This window comes from Bos mutus, chromosome 10 (genome assembly GCF_027580195.1).
Source record: "Bos mutus isolate GX-2022 chromosome 10, NWIPB_WYAK_1.1, whole genome shotgun sequence".
NCBI classification, from domain to species: Eukaryota; Metazoa; Chordata; class Mammalia; order Artiodactyla; family Bovidae; genus Bos; species Bos mutus.
The window spans coordinates 70,139,978-70,160,660 of record NC_091626.1 but is presented as its reverse complement, the minus strand read 5'-3'; the positions used below and the strand labels follow the sequence as shown (position 1 = coordinate 70,160,660).

General features: G+C 40.8%; 1 protein-coding gene across 10 annotated transcripts in view; it reads left to right on the top strand.

The window, feature by feature from the left end:
• Positions 1-20,683, top strand: part of STARD9 (StAR related lipid transfer domain containing 9) — a 121,278-nt gene extending 100,595 nt beyond the window's left edge. For 8 of the 10 annotated variants that reach the window (XM_070378133.1, XM_070378130.1, XM_070378128.1 and 5 more), the window contains 7 exons: positions 16,411-16,528; positions 16,669-16,790; positions 16,987-17,051; positions 17,222-17,424; positions 17,555-17,652; positions 17,864-18,022; positions 18,479-20,683. In XM_070378133.1, coding sequence (XP_070234234.1) covers positions 16,411-16,528; positions 16,669-16,790; positions 16,987-17,051; positions 17,222-17,424; positions 17,555-17,652; positions 17,864-18,022; positions 18,479-18,580 — 867 coding nt within the window. In that variant the 3' untranslated portion in view covers positions 18,581-20,683. Of the gene's footprint in view, positions 1-16,410; positions 16,529-16,668; positions 16,791-16,986; positions 17,054-17,210; positions 17,425-17,554; positions 17,653-17,863; positions 18,023-18,478 lie in introns of those variants that run through there. The other 2 variants (XM_070378129.1, XM_070378137.1) reach the window with 2 other exon arrangements.

Sequence of the window (20,683 nt, the reverse complement as noted above, 5' to 3'; positions counted from 1 at the left end):
CTCTATTGAAAATTCTGACTGCTTTCTAATCCATATGATTATGCTATTTCCCGAAGCTGCTGCTGAATTTTTTTAATGGGGAGAATGACAAACGTGTCAGAGAAGAGGCAAGAACAGCCCCGGTAGACCCACTCATGACTGACAAAGCTGAGAGATGACAGTTGCTTGGTTCAGGGCACTGCCCAAGTGGAGAAGCCGACGTGCATGTGTTGACTAGAGAATCCACAGGCACCAGGGTAGATTGGAAGTTGGAGCCAGGGAGTGGGAGGATTCAGAACCACACACACTTTGGGCTCAAAGGGCTCGTGATGTCCATGTGACGAGGAGCCCTGGAAGGGACAGGTTTTGAGGGGAAGATCACCATCTAGTTTTGTATTGACTGTGTTGAAAATACTTGTGAGAAATGCAGGGGAGTAGTTGAAAATCAGGCAGCTGGGATCCAGATCTGGAGCTCAGAGGTGAAATCTGGCTGGGGATATAAAATCTGAAAGCAAAACTTTTACGCCTTTTATAAGCAAAACTTCACATAGTAAAAAAAAAATAGTACTCAAATAGTAACAAAGATACAGAACGTCAAGTGCATCTTTCAGTCTCCTTTTTGCCTCCCCAGAAGCATTCATCCATCCCAGTTTGCTGTATATTTCCAGAGATATCCTGTGCATCTGTTAGGATATGTATATCTTTAAAAAATATGTGTATCTTTTTGTAAAGTTCATGAATGGAAGCATACTGTATCCATTTTCTCTCTGCTCTTTTTCCTTAAAAATATTTTTTAGTTTTATATCAGTAAATCTTGTGCTTTTTTAAACAGCTGAATAGTGCTTTTCTCTATTATTGCATGTTGTTTTGTTTCTGTTTTGTAAATAAGTTCATTTGTATCATCTTTTTAGATTCCACATACAAGTGATATCATACAATATTTGTCTCTTCTCTGTCTGACTTACTTCACTTAGTATGATAATCTCTAGGTCCATCCATGTTGCTGCAAATGGCTCTATTTCCTTCTTTTTTTATGGCTGAGTAATATTCCGTTGTATATATGAACCACGTCTTCTTTATCCATCATGACTTGTTGGACATTTAGGTTGCTTTTGTGTCTTGGTTATTATTGTAAACAGTGCTGCAGTGAACATTGGGGTGTGTGTATGTTTTTGAATTATGATTTTCTCCAGATATATGCCCAGGAGTAGAATTGCTAGATCATATGATAATTCTATGTTTAGCTTTTTAAAGAATCTCCAACTGTTTTCCATAGTGATTGTACCAATTTATATTCCCATCAACAGAGAGGGTTCCCTTTTCTCCACACCCTCTCCAGCATTTAGTGTTTATACAGTTTTTGATGATGGCCATTCTGATTGATGTGATGTGATGTCACATTGTAGTTTCAATTGATTCGATAATTAGCGATGCTGAGCATCTTTCTATGTGCTTTTTGACCATCTGTTTATCTTCTTTGGAGAAATGTCTGTTTAGGTCTTGTGAGCATTTTTTGATTTTTTTTTTAATATATTGAGCTGCATGGGCTGTTTGTATATTTTGGAGATTAATCCCAGGTCAGTCACTTTGTTTACAAATATTTTCTCTCATTCTGTAGGTTGTCTTTTCATTTTGTTTATGGTTTCCTTTGCTGTACAAAAGATTTTTAAGTTTAATTAGTTCTTATTTATTTTTGTTTTTATTTTCATTACTCTAGGAGGTGTATCCAAAAAGATATTGTGTGGTTTATGTCAGAGTATTCTGCCTATGTTTTCCTCTAAGAGTTTTATAGTATCTAGCCTTAAATTTAGGTCTTTAATCCATTTTTATTTATTTTTGTGTATGGTGTTAGTGTTCTAATTACATTCTTTTACCTGTAGCTGCCAGTTTTCCCAGCACCAGTTATTGAAGAGTTTATTTTTTCTCCAGTTTATACTCTTGCCTCCTTTGTCATAGATTCATTGACCACAAGTGTGTGGGTTTATTTCTGGGCTCTCTATCCAGTCCCATGGATCTATAAATCTTTGTGCTAGTACCATACAGCTTGATTACTGTAGCTTTAGTATAATTTGAAGTCAGGGAGTCTGATTCCTCCTGCTCCATTTTTCCTTTTCAGGATTGTTTTGGCTATTCGGGGTCTTTTGTGTTTCCATACAAATTTTAAAATTTCTTTTTTTTTTTTTTTTAAATTTAGAAATTTATTCTGTTTAATCCACAAGCTTTATATAGCTTTAGTTAAAAAAAAAAAACAAAACCAGAAACAAAAACAAAACAAAAACAGTGAAAACAAGACACTATTTCAAAGTCTGGGCCCTTCCAGCTTTCCAAATACAAGATCTCTGAAAGTTGTATATACTGACTGGAACAAGACAAAATTATGAATGCAGCCATGACATTTCATAAAACAAAATTTTACGTAACTGAAGGGTCCTTCCTGGGGCTAATTAATTGCCTTTACAAAAAAAGAGAAAAGAATGAAATTCCAGTGTTCCAAATCAACTTGTTACACATCTATATAAACCCACAGTGTCCTGGCAAACAACATGCTTTCATTTTCTGTCTCATCTTAGAGCTCGAATCCTGATTCATTTCAGCAGAGATTCCACAGGCAACAGGAAAGATTGTGGCATTAAAATATTCATTTATACATTTGTGGTAGTTCAACAGTGGTCTTATTTCTGGGCAAGCTTGCAAACCATCAAGGTTGAAAGCATCATAACTTAAATGGGTGCTAAGACTCAAATGAGAAAAAGGAAAGAAAAAGTAGAAAGAAAAACCTCTGGGAATAGCCAGGGGTATTTAAAGGAACCATAAGAATGCCAACAATATTTAAACCCCCTTTTTTAAAAAGGGGATTTTTCTTTTTTGGTTTAAAATATTTCACTCTAAACGAAGTTATGTCAGCTGTCAATGAAAGAATGTCACTAATACACTGTGGACACCTTAAAATTTCTTGTTCTAGTTCTGTGAAAAATGCCATTGATAATTTGATAGGGATTGCATTGAATCTGTAGATTGCCTTGGTTAGTATGGTCATTTTGACAATACTGATTCTTCCAATCTAATAACATGGTATATCTCTTCATCTGTTTGTATCATCTTCAGTTTCTTTCATCAGCACCTTATAGTTTTCAGAGTATAGGTCTTTTGCCTCCTTAAGTAGGTATATTCCTAGCTATTTTTTTCTTTTTGCTGTGATAGTAAATGGAATTGTTCCCTTAACTTTTGTTTCTGTTTTTTCATTGTTAGTGTGTAGAAATGCAAGAGATTTCTGCATTTTAATTTTATATCCTGCAACCTTACCAAATTCATTTAGCTGTAGTAGCTTTCTGGTAGCAACTTTAGTATTTTCTATGTATAGTATCATGTCATTTTCAAACAGTGACAGTTTTACTTCTTCTTTCCCAATTTTTCTTTTACTTTTTCAATTTTTCCAGCTTCTTTTTTTTTTTTTTCGAATCACGATTCTTTTTATTTATTTATTTTTTTTTTTTTTTTTTTTTTTTTTAACTTTACAATATTGTATTAGTTTTGCCAAATATCGAAATGAATCCACCACAGGTATACCCACGTTCCCCATCCTGAACCCTCCACCCTCCTCCCTCCCTCCCCACCCTCTGGGTCGTCCCAGTGCACCAGCCCCAAGCATCCAGTACCATGCATCGAACCTGGACTGGCGACTCGTTTCATACATGATATTATACATGTTTCAATGCTATTCTCCCAAATCTCCCCACCCTCTCCCTCTCCCACAGAGTCCATAAGACTGATCTATACATCGGTGTCTCTTTTCTCTGATTGCTATTGCTAGGGCTTCCAAAATTATGTTAAATAAAAGTGGTAAGAATGCACATCCTTATCTTGTTCCTGATCTTAGAGGAAATGCTTTCAACTTTTCGTCATTGAGTATGATGTTAGCTGTAGGTTTATCCTATATGGTCTTATTATGTTATGATAGGTTCCCTCTATGCCCACTTTCTGGAGAGTTTTTTTTTTTTTTTTTTTTAATCACAAATGGGTGTTGAATTTTGTCAAAAGCTTTTTCTGTACCTGTTGAGATGATCATATGGTTTGTATTCTTCAACTGATTAATGTGGTGTATCACACTGATCAATTTCTGGATATTGAAAAATCTTTGCATCCCTGGGATAAATTCTACTTGATCATGGTATATGATCCTTTAATGATACTATTGTTAGATTAGTTTTGCTAGTATTTGTTGAAGATTTTTGCATCTGTGTTTATCAGTGTTATTGGCTTGTAATTTTCTTTTTTTGTGATGTCTTTGATTTTGGTTATCAGGGTGATGGTGGCCTCATAGAATGTTTGGGAGTGTTCCTTCCTCTGAAATTTTTAAAAATAGCTTCAGAATGATAGATGTTAAGTCTTATCTAGATGTTTGATAGAATTTGCCTGTGAAGCCATCTGCTCCTGGACTTTGGTTTGTTGGGAGTTTTTAAGTCACGGTTTCAATGTCAGTACTTGTGATTGGTCTGGCTCATATTTTCTGTTTCTTCCTAGTTCAGTCTTGGAAGATTGTACCATTCTAAGAATTTGTCCATTTTATTGGCATATAGTTGCTTGCAGTAGTCTCTTATGATCCTTTCTATTTTTTTAATTATAACTTCTTTTTCATTTCTAACTTCATTGATCTGAGTCCTTTCCCTTTTTTTCTGGTTGAGTCTGGCTAAAGGTTTGTCATTTTTGTTTCTCTTTTTCAAAGAACCAGCATTTAGTTTCGTTGATCTTTTCTATTGTTTTATTTCTGCTCTGATCTTTGTGATTTCTTTCCTTCTGCTAACTTTAGGTTTTGTTTGTTCTTCCTCTAGTTGCTTTAAGTGTAAGATAAGGTTGTTGAGATTTTTCATTTCCTAAGGTGAGATTTTATTGCTATAAATTTCCCTCTTAGAACTGCTTTTTCTGCATCCCAAAGGTTTTGGATCATTTTCATTTGTCTCTAGGTATTTTTTTATTTCCTCTTTAATTTCATCAGGAATCCATTGGTCACTGAATAATATTGTTTAGCCTTCATGTGTTTGTGTTTTTTACAGTTTTTTTTCCTTGTAGTTGATTTCTAATCTCAGTATTATGGTCAGAAAAGATGCTTGATATGATTTCAGTTTTCTTAAATTTGCAAAGGTTTGCTTTGTGGCCCTGGAGAAGGTTCTGTATACACTTGAGAAGAATGTGTATTCAGCTGCTTTTGGATGAAATGTTCTATAAATTAAGTTCATCTGGTCTTATATGTCAGTCTTTTATTGATGATTGTTCAGCAGGTGTGATTTTGGTGTTTTGAGAGAGGAGGTAAGGTTAAGTCCTTCTACTCCACCATCTTGTCTCCTCCCCATAATGATTGTTGAATAGAGTAAAATTTAAATTCTCCCTCCTACCACAAGCTTATTCCTGTGCTACTCTATTATGTAATTTCAAATCACAAACACCACCCTCCCCAAATCACATGTTCACCAACTCTGAAGCTCTGTAATATATTCCTTCTTGTTTGCTTTTACATGAAAGTTAGGATTAGCTTGTTTAGCTCAATTATAAAAACTTCTTAGTATTTTTAATGGGGCTATATTAGATTTATAAATCAACTTATAGAAAAATCACATCTTATCCTGTGTAATTTCCTAACCAAGAATATAGAAGGTTCAGTCCTTTTTATGATTTAAAAGTTTCCCTTCATGTGTCTCTAAAATTACATATCAGATTTCTTCTTACTTTATCTTTTTTATTTCCGTTATAAATAGGTTTCTTCTTCCTTTATGTCTTCTGTCTGGTTGTTTTCTTGTGTTTATGAAAGTTAAGTTGAATGCTGTGTGTTAATTTTGTGCCCATACTGTTTTTTGACTGATTCTCTAGGTCTACATTTATACAGTAGTCACTAACACAGGTAGCTTAATTTAATTATGTTAAAATTTCAGTTAAGTCACACTAGCCACATTTCACATGGTCAGTAAACATATGTGGTTAGTGCTTACCATATTGTGAAGCTGTGCCCTTGATTTTTTTTTTTAAGATATACAACCACATCCTCTGCAAATAGTGATCATTTGACCATTTGTTTTCTAATTTTTGAACCACTATTTTCTTCTTCTTTTCTAATTGAATGAACCTAATGCTACTGCTAAGTTGCTGCAGTTGTGTCCGACTCTGTGCGACCCCATAGACGGAAGCCCACCAGGCTCCCCTATCTCTGGGATTCCCCAGGCAAGAACACTGGAGTGGGCTGCCATTTCCTTCTCCAATGCATGAAAGTGAAAAGTGAAAGTGAAGTCGCTCAGTCATGTCCGACTCTTAGCGACCCCATGGACTGTAGCCTACCAGGGTCCTCCGTCCATGGGATTTTCCAAGCAAGAGTACTGGAGTGGGGTGCCATTGCCTTCTCCGAATGAACCTAATGTCCCAGCATAAATAAAATAATAGTGATGACAGTAAACATCCTCATCTCTTATTTCAGGCTTTAGTGGGAATGCTTCAGGAATTTCCTTCATTTAAGCTGAACGCTAACATTTGAGCTGAAACAGATGTATTTTGCAATACTAAGGAAGCATTTATCTATTACTATTTTATAGAGTATTCTTATCCAGAAGGTTATTTCAGAGTCTCTAGAGATGAGTGTTTAAAGATCTGGGGGCTAATAATTAATTCATACATTCTTATAATACTTTATATACTTATACGTAGGATATCTTCTTTTAATGTACATTCAGAGTCTGTTTGCTAATATTGTATTCAGAATTTTGAGTCAGTATTTAATGAATTTTTTTCCTGTAGTTTTTGTTTTTACAGTATATTTCAGATTTTTGTATCAATGTTATACTTTTCATAGAAAAAAAAAGGTTGAAATTTTCTTTTTCAATGTTTAGGAATAGTTACAAAGATAATGGAAATGTTTACTCCTATTGAATTGTCAGATTAAAGTCAGATGATGCCAGGTCTTGGGGACGTAGGAACCTTATAAAGTCTTATGACCCAGCAGTGCTTGCCAAGATTATGAGGGAACATGTATGAAATTATTTCCTAAAGCATTATTTGAAGTGATAATGAATTGGAACCCAGTAGCGATGGACATGAGTTTGAGTGAACTCTGGGAGTTGGTGATGGACAGGGAGGCCTGGCGTGCTGCGATTCATGGAGTTGCAAAGAATCGGACACGACTGAGCAACTGAACTGAACTGAACTGAGAGAATGCCATGGATATATAAGATGTGGTCAATGCACATTTGTAATATTATGTAAAAGTCAGTCAGTTCAGTCGCTCAGTCATGTCTTAACTCTTGGCTGACCCCATGGACTGCAGCACGCCAGGCTTTCCTGTCCATCACCAACTCCCAGAGCTTACTCAAACTCATGTCCATTGAATCGGTGATGTCATCCAACCATCTCATCCTCTGTTGTTCCCTTCTCCTCCCACCTTCAACCTTTCCCAGCATCAGAGTCTTTTCAGATGAGTCAGTTCTTTGCAGCAGGTAGCCAAAGTATTGGAGCTTTAGCTTTAGCATCAGTCCTTCCAATGAATATTCAGGACTGATTTCCTTTAGGGTTGACTGGTTTGATCTCCTTGCTGTCCAAGGGACTCTCAAGAGTCTTCACCAACACCACAGTTCAAAAGCATCAATTCTTTGGCGTTCAGTTTTCTTTATGGTGCAACTCTCAGATCCATACATGACCACTGGAAAAACCATAGCTTTGACTAGACAGACCTTTGTTGGCAAAGTAATGTCTGTGCATTTTAATATGCTATCTAGGTTTATCATAGCTTCTCTTCCAAGGAGCAAGCGTCTTTTAATTTCATGGCTGCAGTCACCATCTGCAGTGATTTTGGAGCCCAAGAAAATAAATTCTGTCACTGTTTCCATTGTTCTGCATCTATTTGCCATGCAGTGATGGGACTGGATGCCATAATCTTACTTTTTGAGTACTGAGTTTTAAGCCAGATTTTTACTCTCATCTTTCACTTTCATCAAGGGGCTCTTTAATTCCTCTTCTCTTTCTGCCATAAGGGTCAAATTATCTGCATATTTGAGATTATTGATATTTCCCCCTGCAGTCTTGATTTCAGCTTGTGCTTCATCCAGTCCGGCATTTCACATGGTATACTCTGTGTATGAGTTAAATAAGCAAGGTGGCAATATACAGCCTTGACTTACTTTTCCCAATTAGGAACCAGTCTGTTGTTCCATGTCCAGTTCTAACTGTTGATTTTTGACCTGCATACAGATTTCTCAGGAGGCAGGTAAGGTAGTCTGGTATTCCCATCTATTTAAGAAGTTTCCACAGTTTGTTGTGATTCACACAGTCAAAGGCTTTGGCATAGTCAATGAAGCAGATGTTTTTCTGGAATTCTTTTGCTTTTTCTGTGATCCAGCAGATGTTGGCAATTTGATGTCTCGTTCCTCTGCCTTTTCTAAATGCATCTTGAACATCTGAAGGTTCTCGGTTCACGTACTGTTGAAGCCTGGTTTGGAGAATTTTGAACATTACTTTGCTAGCATGTGAGATGAGGATAATTGTGCGGTAGTTTGAGCATTCTTTGGCATTGCCTTTCTTTGGGATTGGAATGAAAACTGACCTTTTCCAGTCCTGTGGCCACTGCTGAGTTTTTTCCAGATTTGCTGGCACTTTCACAGTATCATCTGTTAGGATTTGAAATAGCTCAGCTGGAATTCCATCACCACCACTAGCTATATTCCTAGTGATGCTCCCCTAAGATCCACTTAACTTCACATTCCAGGATGTATGTCTCTAGGTGAGTAATCACACCATCATGGTTATCTGGGTCATTAAGATCTTTTTTGTATAGTTCTGTGTATTCTTGCCACCTCTTCTTAATCTCTTCTGCTTCTGTTAGGTCCATACCATTTCTGTCCTTTATTGAGCCCATCTTTGCATGAAATGTTCCCTTGGTACATCTAATTTTCTTGAAGAGATCTCTAGTCTTTCCCATTATATTGTTTTCCTCTATTTCTTTGCACTGTTCACTTAAGTAGGCTTTCTTATCTCTCTTTGCTATTCTTTGGAACTCTGCATTCAAATGGATATATCTTTCCTTTTCTCTTTTGCTTTTCACTTGTCTTCTTTTCTCGCTATTTGTTAGGCCTTCTCAGACAACTATTTTGCCTTTTACATTTCTTTTTCTTGGGAATGGTTTTGATCACCACCTCCTATACAGTGTTACAAACCCTTGTCCATAGTTCTTCAGGCACTGTGTCTATCAGATCTAATCCCTTTAGTCTATTTGTCACTTCCACTGTATAATCATAAGGGATTTGATTTAGGTCATACCTCAATGGCTTATTGGTTTTCCCTACTTTCTTCAAATTAAGTCTGAATTTTGCAATAAGGAGTTCACGATCTGAGCCACAGTCAGCTCCTGGTCTTGTTTTTGCTGACTCTATAGGGCTGCTCCATTTTTGGCTGCAAAGAATATAATCAATCTGATTTTGGTACTGACCATCTGGTGATGTCCATGTGTACAGGCATCTCTTGTGTTGTTGGAAAAGGGTGTTTGCTATGACCAGTGTGTTCTCTTGACAAAATTTGTTAGCCTTTGCCCTGCTTCATTCTGTACTCCAAGGCCAAGCTTGCCTGTTACTCCAGGTATCTCTTGACTTCCTACTTTTGCATTCCAGTCCCCTATGATGAAAAGGACATCTTTTTTGAGTGTTGTTTCTAGAAGGTCTTGTAGGTCTTCATGGAACTGTTAAACTTCAGCATCTTTGGCATTAGTGGTTGGAGTATAGACTTGGATTACTGTGATATTGAATGGTTTTCCTTGGAAATGAACAGAGATCATTCTGTCATTTTTAAGATTGCACCCAAGTACTGCATTTGGGACTCTTTTGTTGACTATGAGGGCTGATCCATTTCTTCTAAGGGATTCTTGCACACAGTAGTAGATGTAATGGTCATCTGAATTAAATTCATCCATTCTGGTCCATTTTAGTTCACTGATTCCTAAAATGTCAATGTTCACTCTTGCCATCTCTCGTATGACCACTTAAAATTTACCTTGATTCATGGACCTAACATTCCAGGTTCCTATGCAATATTGTTCTTTACAGCATCAGACTTTACTTCCATCACCAGTCACATCCACAACTGGGCATTATTTTCACTTTGGCTCAGCCTCTTCATTCTTTCTGGAACTACTTCTCTGCTTTTCTCCAGTCGAATATTGGGTACCTACTGACCTGGGGAGTTCGTCTTTCAGTGTCCTATCTTTTTGCCTTTTCATACTTTCCTTGGGGTTCTCAAGGCAGGAATACTAAAGTGGTTTGCCTTTCCCTTCTCCAGTGGACCACGTTTTGTCAGAACTCAATACCATGACTTGTCCGTCTTGGGTGACCCTACATGGCATGGCTCATAGTTTCATTGAGTTAGACAAGGCTGTGATCCAAGTGATCAGTTTGGTTCAGTTCAGATCAGTCGCTCAGTCGTGACTGACTCTTTGCCACCCCATGAATCACAGCACTCCAGGCCTCCCTGTCCATCACCAACTCCCAGAGTTCATCCCGACTCATATCCATCGAGTCAGTGATGTCATCCAGCCATCTCATCCTCTGTCGTCCCCTTCTCCTCCTGCCCCCAATCCCTCCCAGCATCAGAGTCTTTTCCAACGAGACAACTCTTCGCATGAGGTGGCCAAAGTACTGGAGTTTCAGCTTTAGCATCATTCCTTCCAAAGAAATCCTAGGGCTGATCTCCTTCAGAATGGACTGGTTGGATCTCCTTGGAGTCCAAGGGACTCTCAAGAGTCTTCTCCAACACCACAGTTCAAAAGCATCAATTCTTCAGCGCTCAGCCTTTTTCACCGTACAACTCTCACATCCATACATGACCACAGGAAAAACCATAGCCTTGACTAGACGAACCTTTGTTGGCAAAGTAATGTCTCTGCTTTTGAATATGCTGTCTAGGTTGGTCATAACTTCTAAGCGTCTTTTAAATGCTTAAAAGACGTTTAAACTAAGTAAGCGTCTTTTAGTTTCATGACTGCAGTCACCATCTTTAGTGATTTTGGAGCCCCAAAAAATAAAGTCTGACACTGTTTCCACTGTTTCCCCATCTATTTCCCATGAAGTGATGGGATCGGATGCCATGATCTTTGTTTTCTGAATGTTGAGCTTTAAGCTAACTTTTTCACTCTCCACTTTCACTTTCATCAAGAGGCTTTTTAGTTCCTCTTCACTTTCTGCCGTAAGGGTGGTGTCATCTGCATATCTGAGGTTATTGACATTTCTCCCAGCAATCTTGATTCCAGCTTGTGCTTCTTCCAGCCCAGTGTTTCTCATGATGTACTCTGCATATAAGTTAAATAAGCAGGGTGACAATATACAGCCTTGATGTACTCCTTTTCCTATTTGGAACCAGTCTGTTGTTCCATGTCCAGTTCTAACTGTTGCTTCCTGACCTGCATACAAATTTCTCAAGAGGCAGATCAGGTGGTCTGGTATTCCCATCTCTTTCAGAATTTTCCACAGTTTCTTGTGATCCACCCAGTCAAAGGCTTTGGCATAGTCAATAAAGCAGAAATAGATGTTTTTCTGGAACTCTCTTGCTTTTTCCATGATCCAGCGGATGTTGGCAATTTGATCTCTGGTTCCTCTGCCTTTTCTAAAACCAGCTTGAACATCAGGAAGTTCACGGTTCACATATTGCTGAAGCCTGGCTTGGAGAATTTTGAGCATTACTTTACTAGTGTGTGAGATTAGTGCAATTGTGTGGTAGTTTGAGCATTCTTTGGCATTGCCTTTCTTTGGGATTGGAATGAAAACTGACCTTTTCCAGTCCTGTGGCCACTGCTGAGTTTTCCAAATTTGCTGGCATATTGAGTGCAGCACTTTCACAGCATCATCTTTCAGGATTTGAAATAGCTCAACTGGAATCCCATCACCTCCAGTAGCTTTGTTCATAGTGATGCTTTCTAAGTCCCACTTGACTTCACATTCCAGGATGTCTGGCTCTAGGTGAGTGATCACACCATCGTGATTATCTGGGTCGTGAAGATCTTTTTTGTACAGTTCTTCTGTGTATTTTTGCCATCAGTTTGGTTAGTTTTCTGTAATTGTGGTTTCCATTCTGTCTGCCCCCTGATGGATAAGAGGCTTGTGGAAGATTCCTGATAGGAGGGACTGGCTGTGTGGGAATCTGGTCCTTGCTCTGATGGGAGGGGCCATGCTCAGTAAATCTTTAATCCAGTTTTCTGTTGATGGGTGGGGCTATGTTCCCCCATGTAGCTTGGCCGGAGGCTAAACTATGGTAGGAGTAATGGTGGTAATGGTAAACTCCTTCAAAAGGACTTATGCCAGGACTGTTGTATTCAGTGTAAGAGTCAGAATTAACAAATTGGATGAACACCTAGGCAAAGTACTGAATGAAAAGCACTATGAAACAGTGAGGTAAAACACATTACTATTTGTATAAATTAAAACTAAAATTTGTATAAATTAAAACTACATACATGTAAAACAATCCTTTTGTAAGAATACATACAAACAAAAAGATGTAAAGAAGTCAGGATAATTTAAGGTGGGTGGGGGAGGGAAATTGGGGATGAGAGATTAAAATATTTTTAGAATTACCTAATTTTTTAAAATGGAGTATAATGATCCTGTGAAAATGACAAGGCCTGGTGTTTGGCAGGATAAGCTGTTTGAAAAATTTCTTCTGTGGAAAGTGCTCTGTTGAGATCAGAGTTCAGCAAACTCCTTTGGCTGTATCTGGTCCACCAGTTGTTTTTGTAAATAACATTTTACTAGAATATGGCATCTTTCATTTTTTTATGTGTTCTCTGTGGTTGCTTTTATGGTATAGTGACAGAGGTAAGTCGCTGCATCTATTAAAATGGTCCACAAAGCCTTAGATACTTACTATACCCTTTACAGAAAAGTTTGCCAACCTCTGTTTTAGATTTTTCATCTCTTCTGAAGTCAGTTTTTTTTTTTTTTTAACTGTTTTACAAACCTTTATTGGAAAGGCTACAGACTTTGTATTGCCACTGCATTTCTTTTGCTTGAAGTGTTGTGGGGGAAGTAACCTTGGATACAAAACTACTACACTGTTGCATCTTGCCCAGGCTGGTTGTGAAAGTTTTTGTACAATGGAGGTAGAGTGGATAGGGCAATAATTTAAACCTCACAGGCCTTGATTAATGTCAAGACCTTTTTTTTTCTTCAGGTTCTAGAAGACCTAGAAATAGACTACAAGTACTACAAATAGGCTCAGGGATGGCATATTTAAAATTCTTAATTTTCAGTTTTCTCCCATTTGTCTTTTACAAACGTATCTACAACTCATCTATTTTTTCCCTAAGTGTGTTCTAAAAATATCTACTCTGGAAATGAAAAGAAGATAATAGAAAATGAAAAAGCAGTACATCCTTTTCATAGTAGTTTTACCTGATTTTTCTCATACCAGCCTAAGAGTCTTACCTTTCTGTAAAAGAATAGTAATCAATGCTTCCCCCAGTCTCAAATATTCAACTTAATGGAGACAAGAGAATCTTTAACTTAACATTTAATGAAAACAGAGCATCTTAACAGGTTAGTTTTGATTTGAACTTGTTAATTTCTGCCCTTTAAAATAATTAATTCCTTCTTCCACTGATAATTTCGTAGTTTTTCCTTGTCTCAAGGTCAGCAATTTTGTAGGATGTGTTTGTCTGCTGTTTTCTCTTGATTAGATTGTGGTTATGCATTTTTGGCAAGAATACCACAGAAACTGTGTCCTCTCGGTTGGGGTTGCCAGACAAAGCAAAGAAAAATGCAGGATACTGGCTATTTTAGAATTTCAGAGAAACAACAAATAGCACTGTGGTGTATATTCCATGCAATGCCTTATCCTCAGTATTTCAGAGGGTACTTGATGTCATTATGTCTTGTTAGTGATGTTAACCTTGAAGTTATGGTAATGGCTAGAATCTCTTCACTGAACGTTAATATTTTTCTCTTTATAATTAATAAACATCATGGGAAAGATAGAGACCATGCAGATATACTATTTTATCTCAAATTTTTGCCCACTTATTTTAGCACCCATTGGTGTATGCCTAAAAAAATTATTGATGTGGTGTTTTAATGGCAATTTTGTATTTCCCTAATTTCTTCTACATTTATTGATTCTTCTGGTATTTCTTTAAGGTAGTATTATCATTTCTCTCCCTATTTAGATTTATCCAATTATTTATTTTGTTCAGTTTGGACTCATAAATATTTCATTCTATGAGTTATAATCCAGTATTATCATTATTAATTGCCCAGATTGTTCCAGATTTTATTTTTTGGAGTTCTTTTTCTTTCAGATTGAGTCTTATGCCCTTTTAACATGCCCATCCTTTCTTAGCACTTCCTTTAGTTCATTTATTCTTTTGTTGTTGCTGTTGTTATAACTTGTTGACTTTTAGTACATTCACAGAGTGGAATATCCATCAACACAATCAATTTTGGGATATTTTCATTACCCCAAAAAGGAACCCTCTACCCTTCTTAGTTATTACTTCCCAAACACACGATCCCCAACTCTTTGTAAGCCATTAATCTACTTACGTCCTGCCTCTATGGATGTGTGTATTCTGGACATTTCATATAAATGGAATTATACAATATGTGGTCCTTTGTGACTGGCTTCTTTCAGTCATAATGTTTCCAGGGTTTCTTGATGTCCTACAGTTGATATAACAAATTACCATAAACAGAGTGGCTTAAAACAACTGAAACTTCTTCCAGAGTTCTTGACCCTGGGAGTGTGAAATCATGGTGTCAACAGGGCCATGCTGCTTTTGAAAACTCTAGGGGAAGAATCTAAAGTTCCATGCCTCTTTCTGAGCTTCTGGTAGTGGCTGGCAGTCCCTGGCTTGTAACTGGATCACTCCAGCCTCTGCCTCTGGCATCACATGGCTTCTCCCCCTGTGCCTCTCTGTCCCTATGTCTTCATGTGGCCTTCTTATAAGGACACCTGTCATTGGATGTAGGTCCCACTCTAATCCAGTAGGATCTCATTGTAACTCAATTACATCTGCAAAGACCCTATTTCCAAATACAGTTACGCTTATAGAGAGCAGGAGTTAGGACTCCAGTGTATCTTTTTTTGAACCCACGCACGGTTCATCCACACTGTAGCATGTATCAGAATTTCATTCCTTTTTATGGTCAAAAATATCACACAGGATGATTATCATATTTATTTGTCCATTCATAAGTTGATGGACATTTAGTTTGTTTCCACTTTTTGCCTACTATGAATAATGCTGCTGTGAGAGGGAGGTGCTCAGCAAGATGTGGACTGGGACCTGTTCGCTAGACCCAGGCAAGTGGGTTCTGAGGGGATGGAGGCAGTAGATGGCAAATGGCGACAGTCCTTTCAAGTCTATGAAGAGCAAAGATGCCTATAAAGGAAGGTTTTAAAGGTGGGAGAAATCTTTGCATGCTTAAATGCTCATATGAAGAATCTAGTGAAGAGGAAGAGGTGGAGGCAACAAGTGAAGAACGAGGTGATCAGTAGTGAAAAGTTCTTAAGAGGGTGCCAAAGTATCTCAGTCTGAAGCAGACTGGATGTTGCAGGAAGAAGAAAGGAGGTGAAGATGGAGACAGAGTACCTCTGTTTACGTCTTCTTGTGTTTAAAGCAGCACAAAGTTAGGAACTTATGATAGAGGTAGGATGGTAAGTGCCTGTTAGATCCGGCAGAAGTCAAGGGTTGTGTCATTGAGGAGCTGCTTGCAGTAAAGGTGGGGTCTGGCTCCCAATTTCCTGATGATGGGAAAGATTGAAGGCAGGAGGAGACAGAAGACAACAGAGGATGAGATGGTTGGATGGCATCACTGGCTCAATGGACATGAGTTTGAGCAAACTCCGGGAGATGGTGAAGGGCAGGGAAGCAAGGTGTGCTGCAGTCCATGGGGCTGCAAAGAGTAAGACACAATTTAGTAACTGGACTGGAACTGGTTCCACATTACAACCTTGGGCTTAGCCATTGGACATGGGGCTGGGGCCAAAAGTCAAGCTTTTCACAGCCCATCACTTTCCCTCCCCATCCCACCTACCAGTTGGGCTTTGTTTGCTGCTCACACTAAACACAGCTCCAGCCATGGCCTCATTCCAGTTGCTTCAGTGGGCAGAGGGTCCCCTCATCCAGTGACCCCTGGTACCTCTCAGGCCCCAGTTCATACTGATCCCCGTTGGAACTCTTTTACAAGCAACCTTGAACTTGTGACTTGAAGGGCAAGGAAACTCTCCAGGGACTGGTTTCTATTGCTCCTGCCTTCTTGGGGGCATCCAGCTTCCTGTAATCCCAGTGGGGATGACCTTTACACTGGAGCCTTTATGTTGAAGACTGTGCAGTTCAGAGGCAGAGATGATTCCGCACTGGCTTTCTGGTGTTCTGCTCTCTTGCTCCCTTGGCTCTGGTCCTGAGCATCTTCTCTTCTGCAGGGCGACACAAACTTGCCTGATTCCAGAGACTCCTGGATAGGGGAAGTGCGGGGCCGCTCTTCAGTGAGGAACAATCAGCTGAATCTGGCTGGCTCTGCCTGGAAAAGCTTAGCCTACAGTGAGTAGTGGGGCAGGTACCTGCCTTGTGTGGGGACTTCAGGGCTGAGGTCTGCTAGATCCTGGGGGGTTGCTGTCCTTCAGGATGCCGGTGCTGCGCCAAGGCCCTGATGCTCAGGAGCCTCCACCTATTCATTGTAGGCCGCAGAGCCGCCTTGGGCAGTTGCTGCTGTTCCCCGTCCAGCCTGTCCAGCCTGGGGACCTCCTTCTCCTCCTCATACAAGGATTTGGCCAAGCACATTGTGGACCTCTCTATGGCTGATGTGAGGTTTCCTGCAGCAGACTCTGCTCGGTGGGGAGGGAGGAGGAAGAGGGGAGGAACAGGGCAGACGAGGGCTTCTTCAGCAGCTATCTTTACAAAAGGGGCAATTCAGGGAACACTGGCCTGAGGGACTCGTCCAAGGGCCTGCTTTGTACCAACTGTGCCCACTAATCTGGGTGTGGTCACTGTGTCCCCAGGTAATGGCTGCTTGCTCAGATAACCTGAACAACCTCTTCAGCTGCTGGGCAGCAGCCGGCTGGAAGTAAGTTGCTTTGCACAGTGTCTTATTGTTGCAGCCCTGGTGGCCTTGTCTCTTCCTTTGCCTTCTCCACCCTGGCTTCCTTGAGTGCCTCACCTGAACTCTTCTTTTGTGACCCTAGAACTCAGTTTTTACCCCATCCTCTTCTTCCCCACCCTTGGTGTCTCTGCCAGCCATCAGGGTGAGGAGCAGGAGGTGCAGCTGTACTACAAGATGTTCTCTTCTACCCGGCATGGCTTCCTGGGGGCTGGCGTGGTGTCCCAGCCATTGTCTCATGTGTGGGCAGCTGTGAGTGACCCCACCTTGTGGCCCCTGTACCATAAGCCCGTCCAGACAGCGAGGCTGCACCAGCGGGTGACCAACAGCATCAACCTGGGTGAGCCCGGGAACAGAGGCAGCGCTCTTGGGAGGCTGGGTACTCAGGCTTGGTCTAGTGGGGTGTCAGGCTGTACAATGATGGGGTGTCACAGGGCACCTTCTGACTTTCTGCATCCCTGCCCCTCCAGTGTATCTGGTGTGCAATACCACCGTGTGTGCACTGAAGCAGCCACGGGATTTCTGTTGTGTCTGCGTGGAAGCCAAAGAGGTGCCTGCCTTGCTGGTGGTAAAGATGTGGGAGGAACTTGGGCTGGCATGTTGTGAAAAGCAATCTCTGTGGGCATCCCGTCCTCTGGGTGGGGAGGAGGGCAAATTGGACATGGTGTGTGGCGGTGGGGAGGGCCTCAAAGGCTGGTCTTTCCACGGTACTGCCTGCACTGGAGCCTGTCCCTGGTGGAGCCACATTACACAGGCTGAACTCACACTGCTGTTTCTAGGGGCAACTGTCTATCATGGCAGCTCAGTCTGTGTATGATGCATCCATGCCGAGACCCAGCAGGGAGATGGTCCGAGGGGAGATCCTGCCCAGCGCCTGGATCCTGCAGCCCCTCACTGTGGAAGGGAAGGAGATCACCAGAGTCATCTACTTAGCCCAGGTGATCCACCTCCTGCAGCTGGTCTCACAGCATGCCTTGATTTGACCCCAGCCTCATGGGAGCTTACTGTAAAGCTGTTCAACATCCTTTAGGACCCAGGACCTGTGGCCTGAGGCTGGAGGTTTAAGGGCTTCTTGGGTCACAAACCAGTGGTGAATCAGAGGAAGGAATGAGGCAGAGCTGACCAACCTTCTTCAAAGCTATTTCAGAGCCTGGTGGCCTTCGTCCTCTGGCTGTTCCCAGGGTTCTCAGGACATAAATGAGTCATTATGAGGAAGAGCAGCAGCCTCAGTTCCCTGACTTGGCATTGGGAAATGAAGCTTTTGTCTAGATCTGAACAGCAGCGTACAGGACTGTGCACAGCTCAGTTCCGAGTTTGTCCCATCACCACAGCTACTTATGGCTGAAGTATGCCCCAGTGCGCACCTTTAACTCTTCCCTCTCTGGTTATTTCAGGTAGAACTTGGTGCTCCAGGACTCCCCCCTCAACTTCTAAGCTCCTTCATCAAACAGCAGCCACTGGTTATAGCCAGGCTGGCTTCCTTCCTTGGTAGTTAGCATCTCACAGTCAAGATGGCACTCCAGGATGCCCCAGAATTGCTGGGGCAGTTCTTGTTACTCTGTATCCTGATGCAAGAAGAGCCAAGGCTACCTGCTGTGGCCGACTGAATAGATGGCATTCCGCCCCGAAGTTCCAGTGAAACCTGGTCGGCACTTGGTCACAGCTGGCACCTGCGCAGAGCAAGGGCGCTTGAGCTTCTGGCTCTGGCCGTCCAGTGTGAATGAAGCTCAACTCACCTTTTTGGGTTTCTCACTTTTTCCTGTCTCTGGGACCCTATGGCATATAGGCTAGGATCAGGATTGGCTGTACCCACAGCCAGTAGAGCTGGGAAATGGCAGTGCTCTGACATGGTGCTTACTTAGTTTGGTGCAGCCCTTGGGCTGGTAGAGAAGCTGCCATCGGCCAGCTGAGTGAATCTGCCTCCAGTATTCAGCTCCACTGTGGGATGGAGTGTTAGGAAATACCAAAACAGAAAATGGTTTAAAAAAACATCTACACAAACCAGAACAATGATGTAGAATTGTTTCTCCTCTTTGAATCTTTACAAATTGCTTTATTATTAATTTTTGCCTTGCCCCCACCCCCTTCCTTTCCCTCACAGGAGAGGACATTCATTTGGGTCTTGGCCCAGTTAGGAGTACTGACCAGTGCTGTGTTATGGAGCCATCACTCCAGAGCTCAGTATAATGAGAAAAACCACTGTAGAAGCTGGCTGGATAGATTTGGGGTCAGGGTGGGACCCCAGATCCCTGAGGAAGACTGGGGATGGGGCTTGGGCATCTCTCATCTCAGAGATGAAAAACTGTCTTTTGAAGATGGGAGGGATGATAGTGGACTTCCTAGAGGAGGTAAGTGATTTGTTAGGAGGAAGCTCAGCTCCATTCTTTACCTCACTCGAAGGCTTGCTTCCAGCCTTCAGGCTCTTGAGCATTCCACGCACTGCTGTAGCCCCTTCTGTTCTAGGGTGGGATGGAGACTGGGTTCAGTTTTCTGACTGAACTTGAGCTTTTATTCTATATGGTTACTTGAAAGTGCTAGGGGTAGGAGAGATTCTTGGCTTCAGTTCTGGTGCCCAGAAACTTTGGTAGAAGAGGGTGACCATATGGGGATTGAGATGATGTGGTAAAAAGGTAAATTTCTGCATAGTCCAGCAGAGATTTATTTTTCTGAAAGTATTTGCAGGATTTTTTTCCCCTCTTACCTCAGATTAAGTTATTTATATATTGTTGAAGGTTTTTTTTAAAAATTGCTTTTAAACTTATTTTTCTGGTTAATATTTTGTTAACACTTGATATATTTAACACCCTATTTATGTACTCCCATATCTTTTCATATGATTAAGACCACTGATTGAAAAGTTCAGAACACTTGCAAATTAAAAGTCCGTGTGTACTTTTATTCAGTGAAGACTACCCTGGGATAGCCTAAGTGTGTCATTTGAGCTCAGAATTCAGCCTCGATTATGATGGCAGTAACTGCTCATGGCGCAGTTTCAAGCTATATAGTTTACACATATATACTGTTTCCTATGAGCTCAGTACTGCTTTGCATATAAAGAGCAACCAGATAAGTTGCCCAGCTATTGCCAGCTGTAGCCCAAGTACGAACAGGAGAGATGATTCCAGAACAGTCACTGGCACACCCAGCGGTAACCACAGAGCCCTGGAAGGAAGCTCTTTAGCAGGTATGTACCTCTGGAGCTTCTGAGGCAGAGCCAGCAGTGGGAATCTGAACATGTGGGCAGGCAGCCCTGAGGAGACCATATCCCCTGAACTAGAGAAGCCACAAGCCAGGCATGTAAGTCAGCAAATCAAAGAATATTAGCTGACGCTGGTGTTAAGATATTTGGTTCTCAGACTTTATTGTGCATTAGAATCACGGAAAGGATTTGTGACACCCCAGGCTGGCCCCCACTCAAGTTTCTGATTTAGAGGCCTGGAGGGGCCCACATATTTGTATTTCTAGGAAGTCCCAGGTGATTGTGAGGCTGCTGGTCTGGAGACCACTTTGAAAACCACTGTTGAGATAACTAGTAGAAAGCAGGCATATGGAAAAGAATCTAAATACTAATGAGTTCACTAATTCGTTAGCTGCCTGTC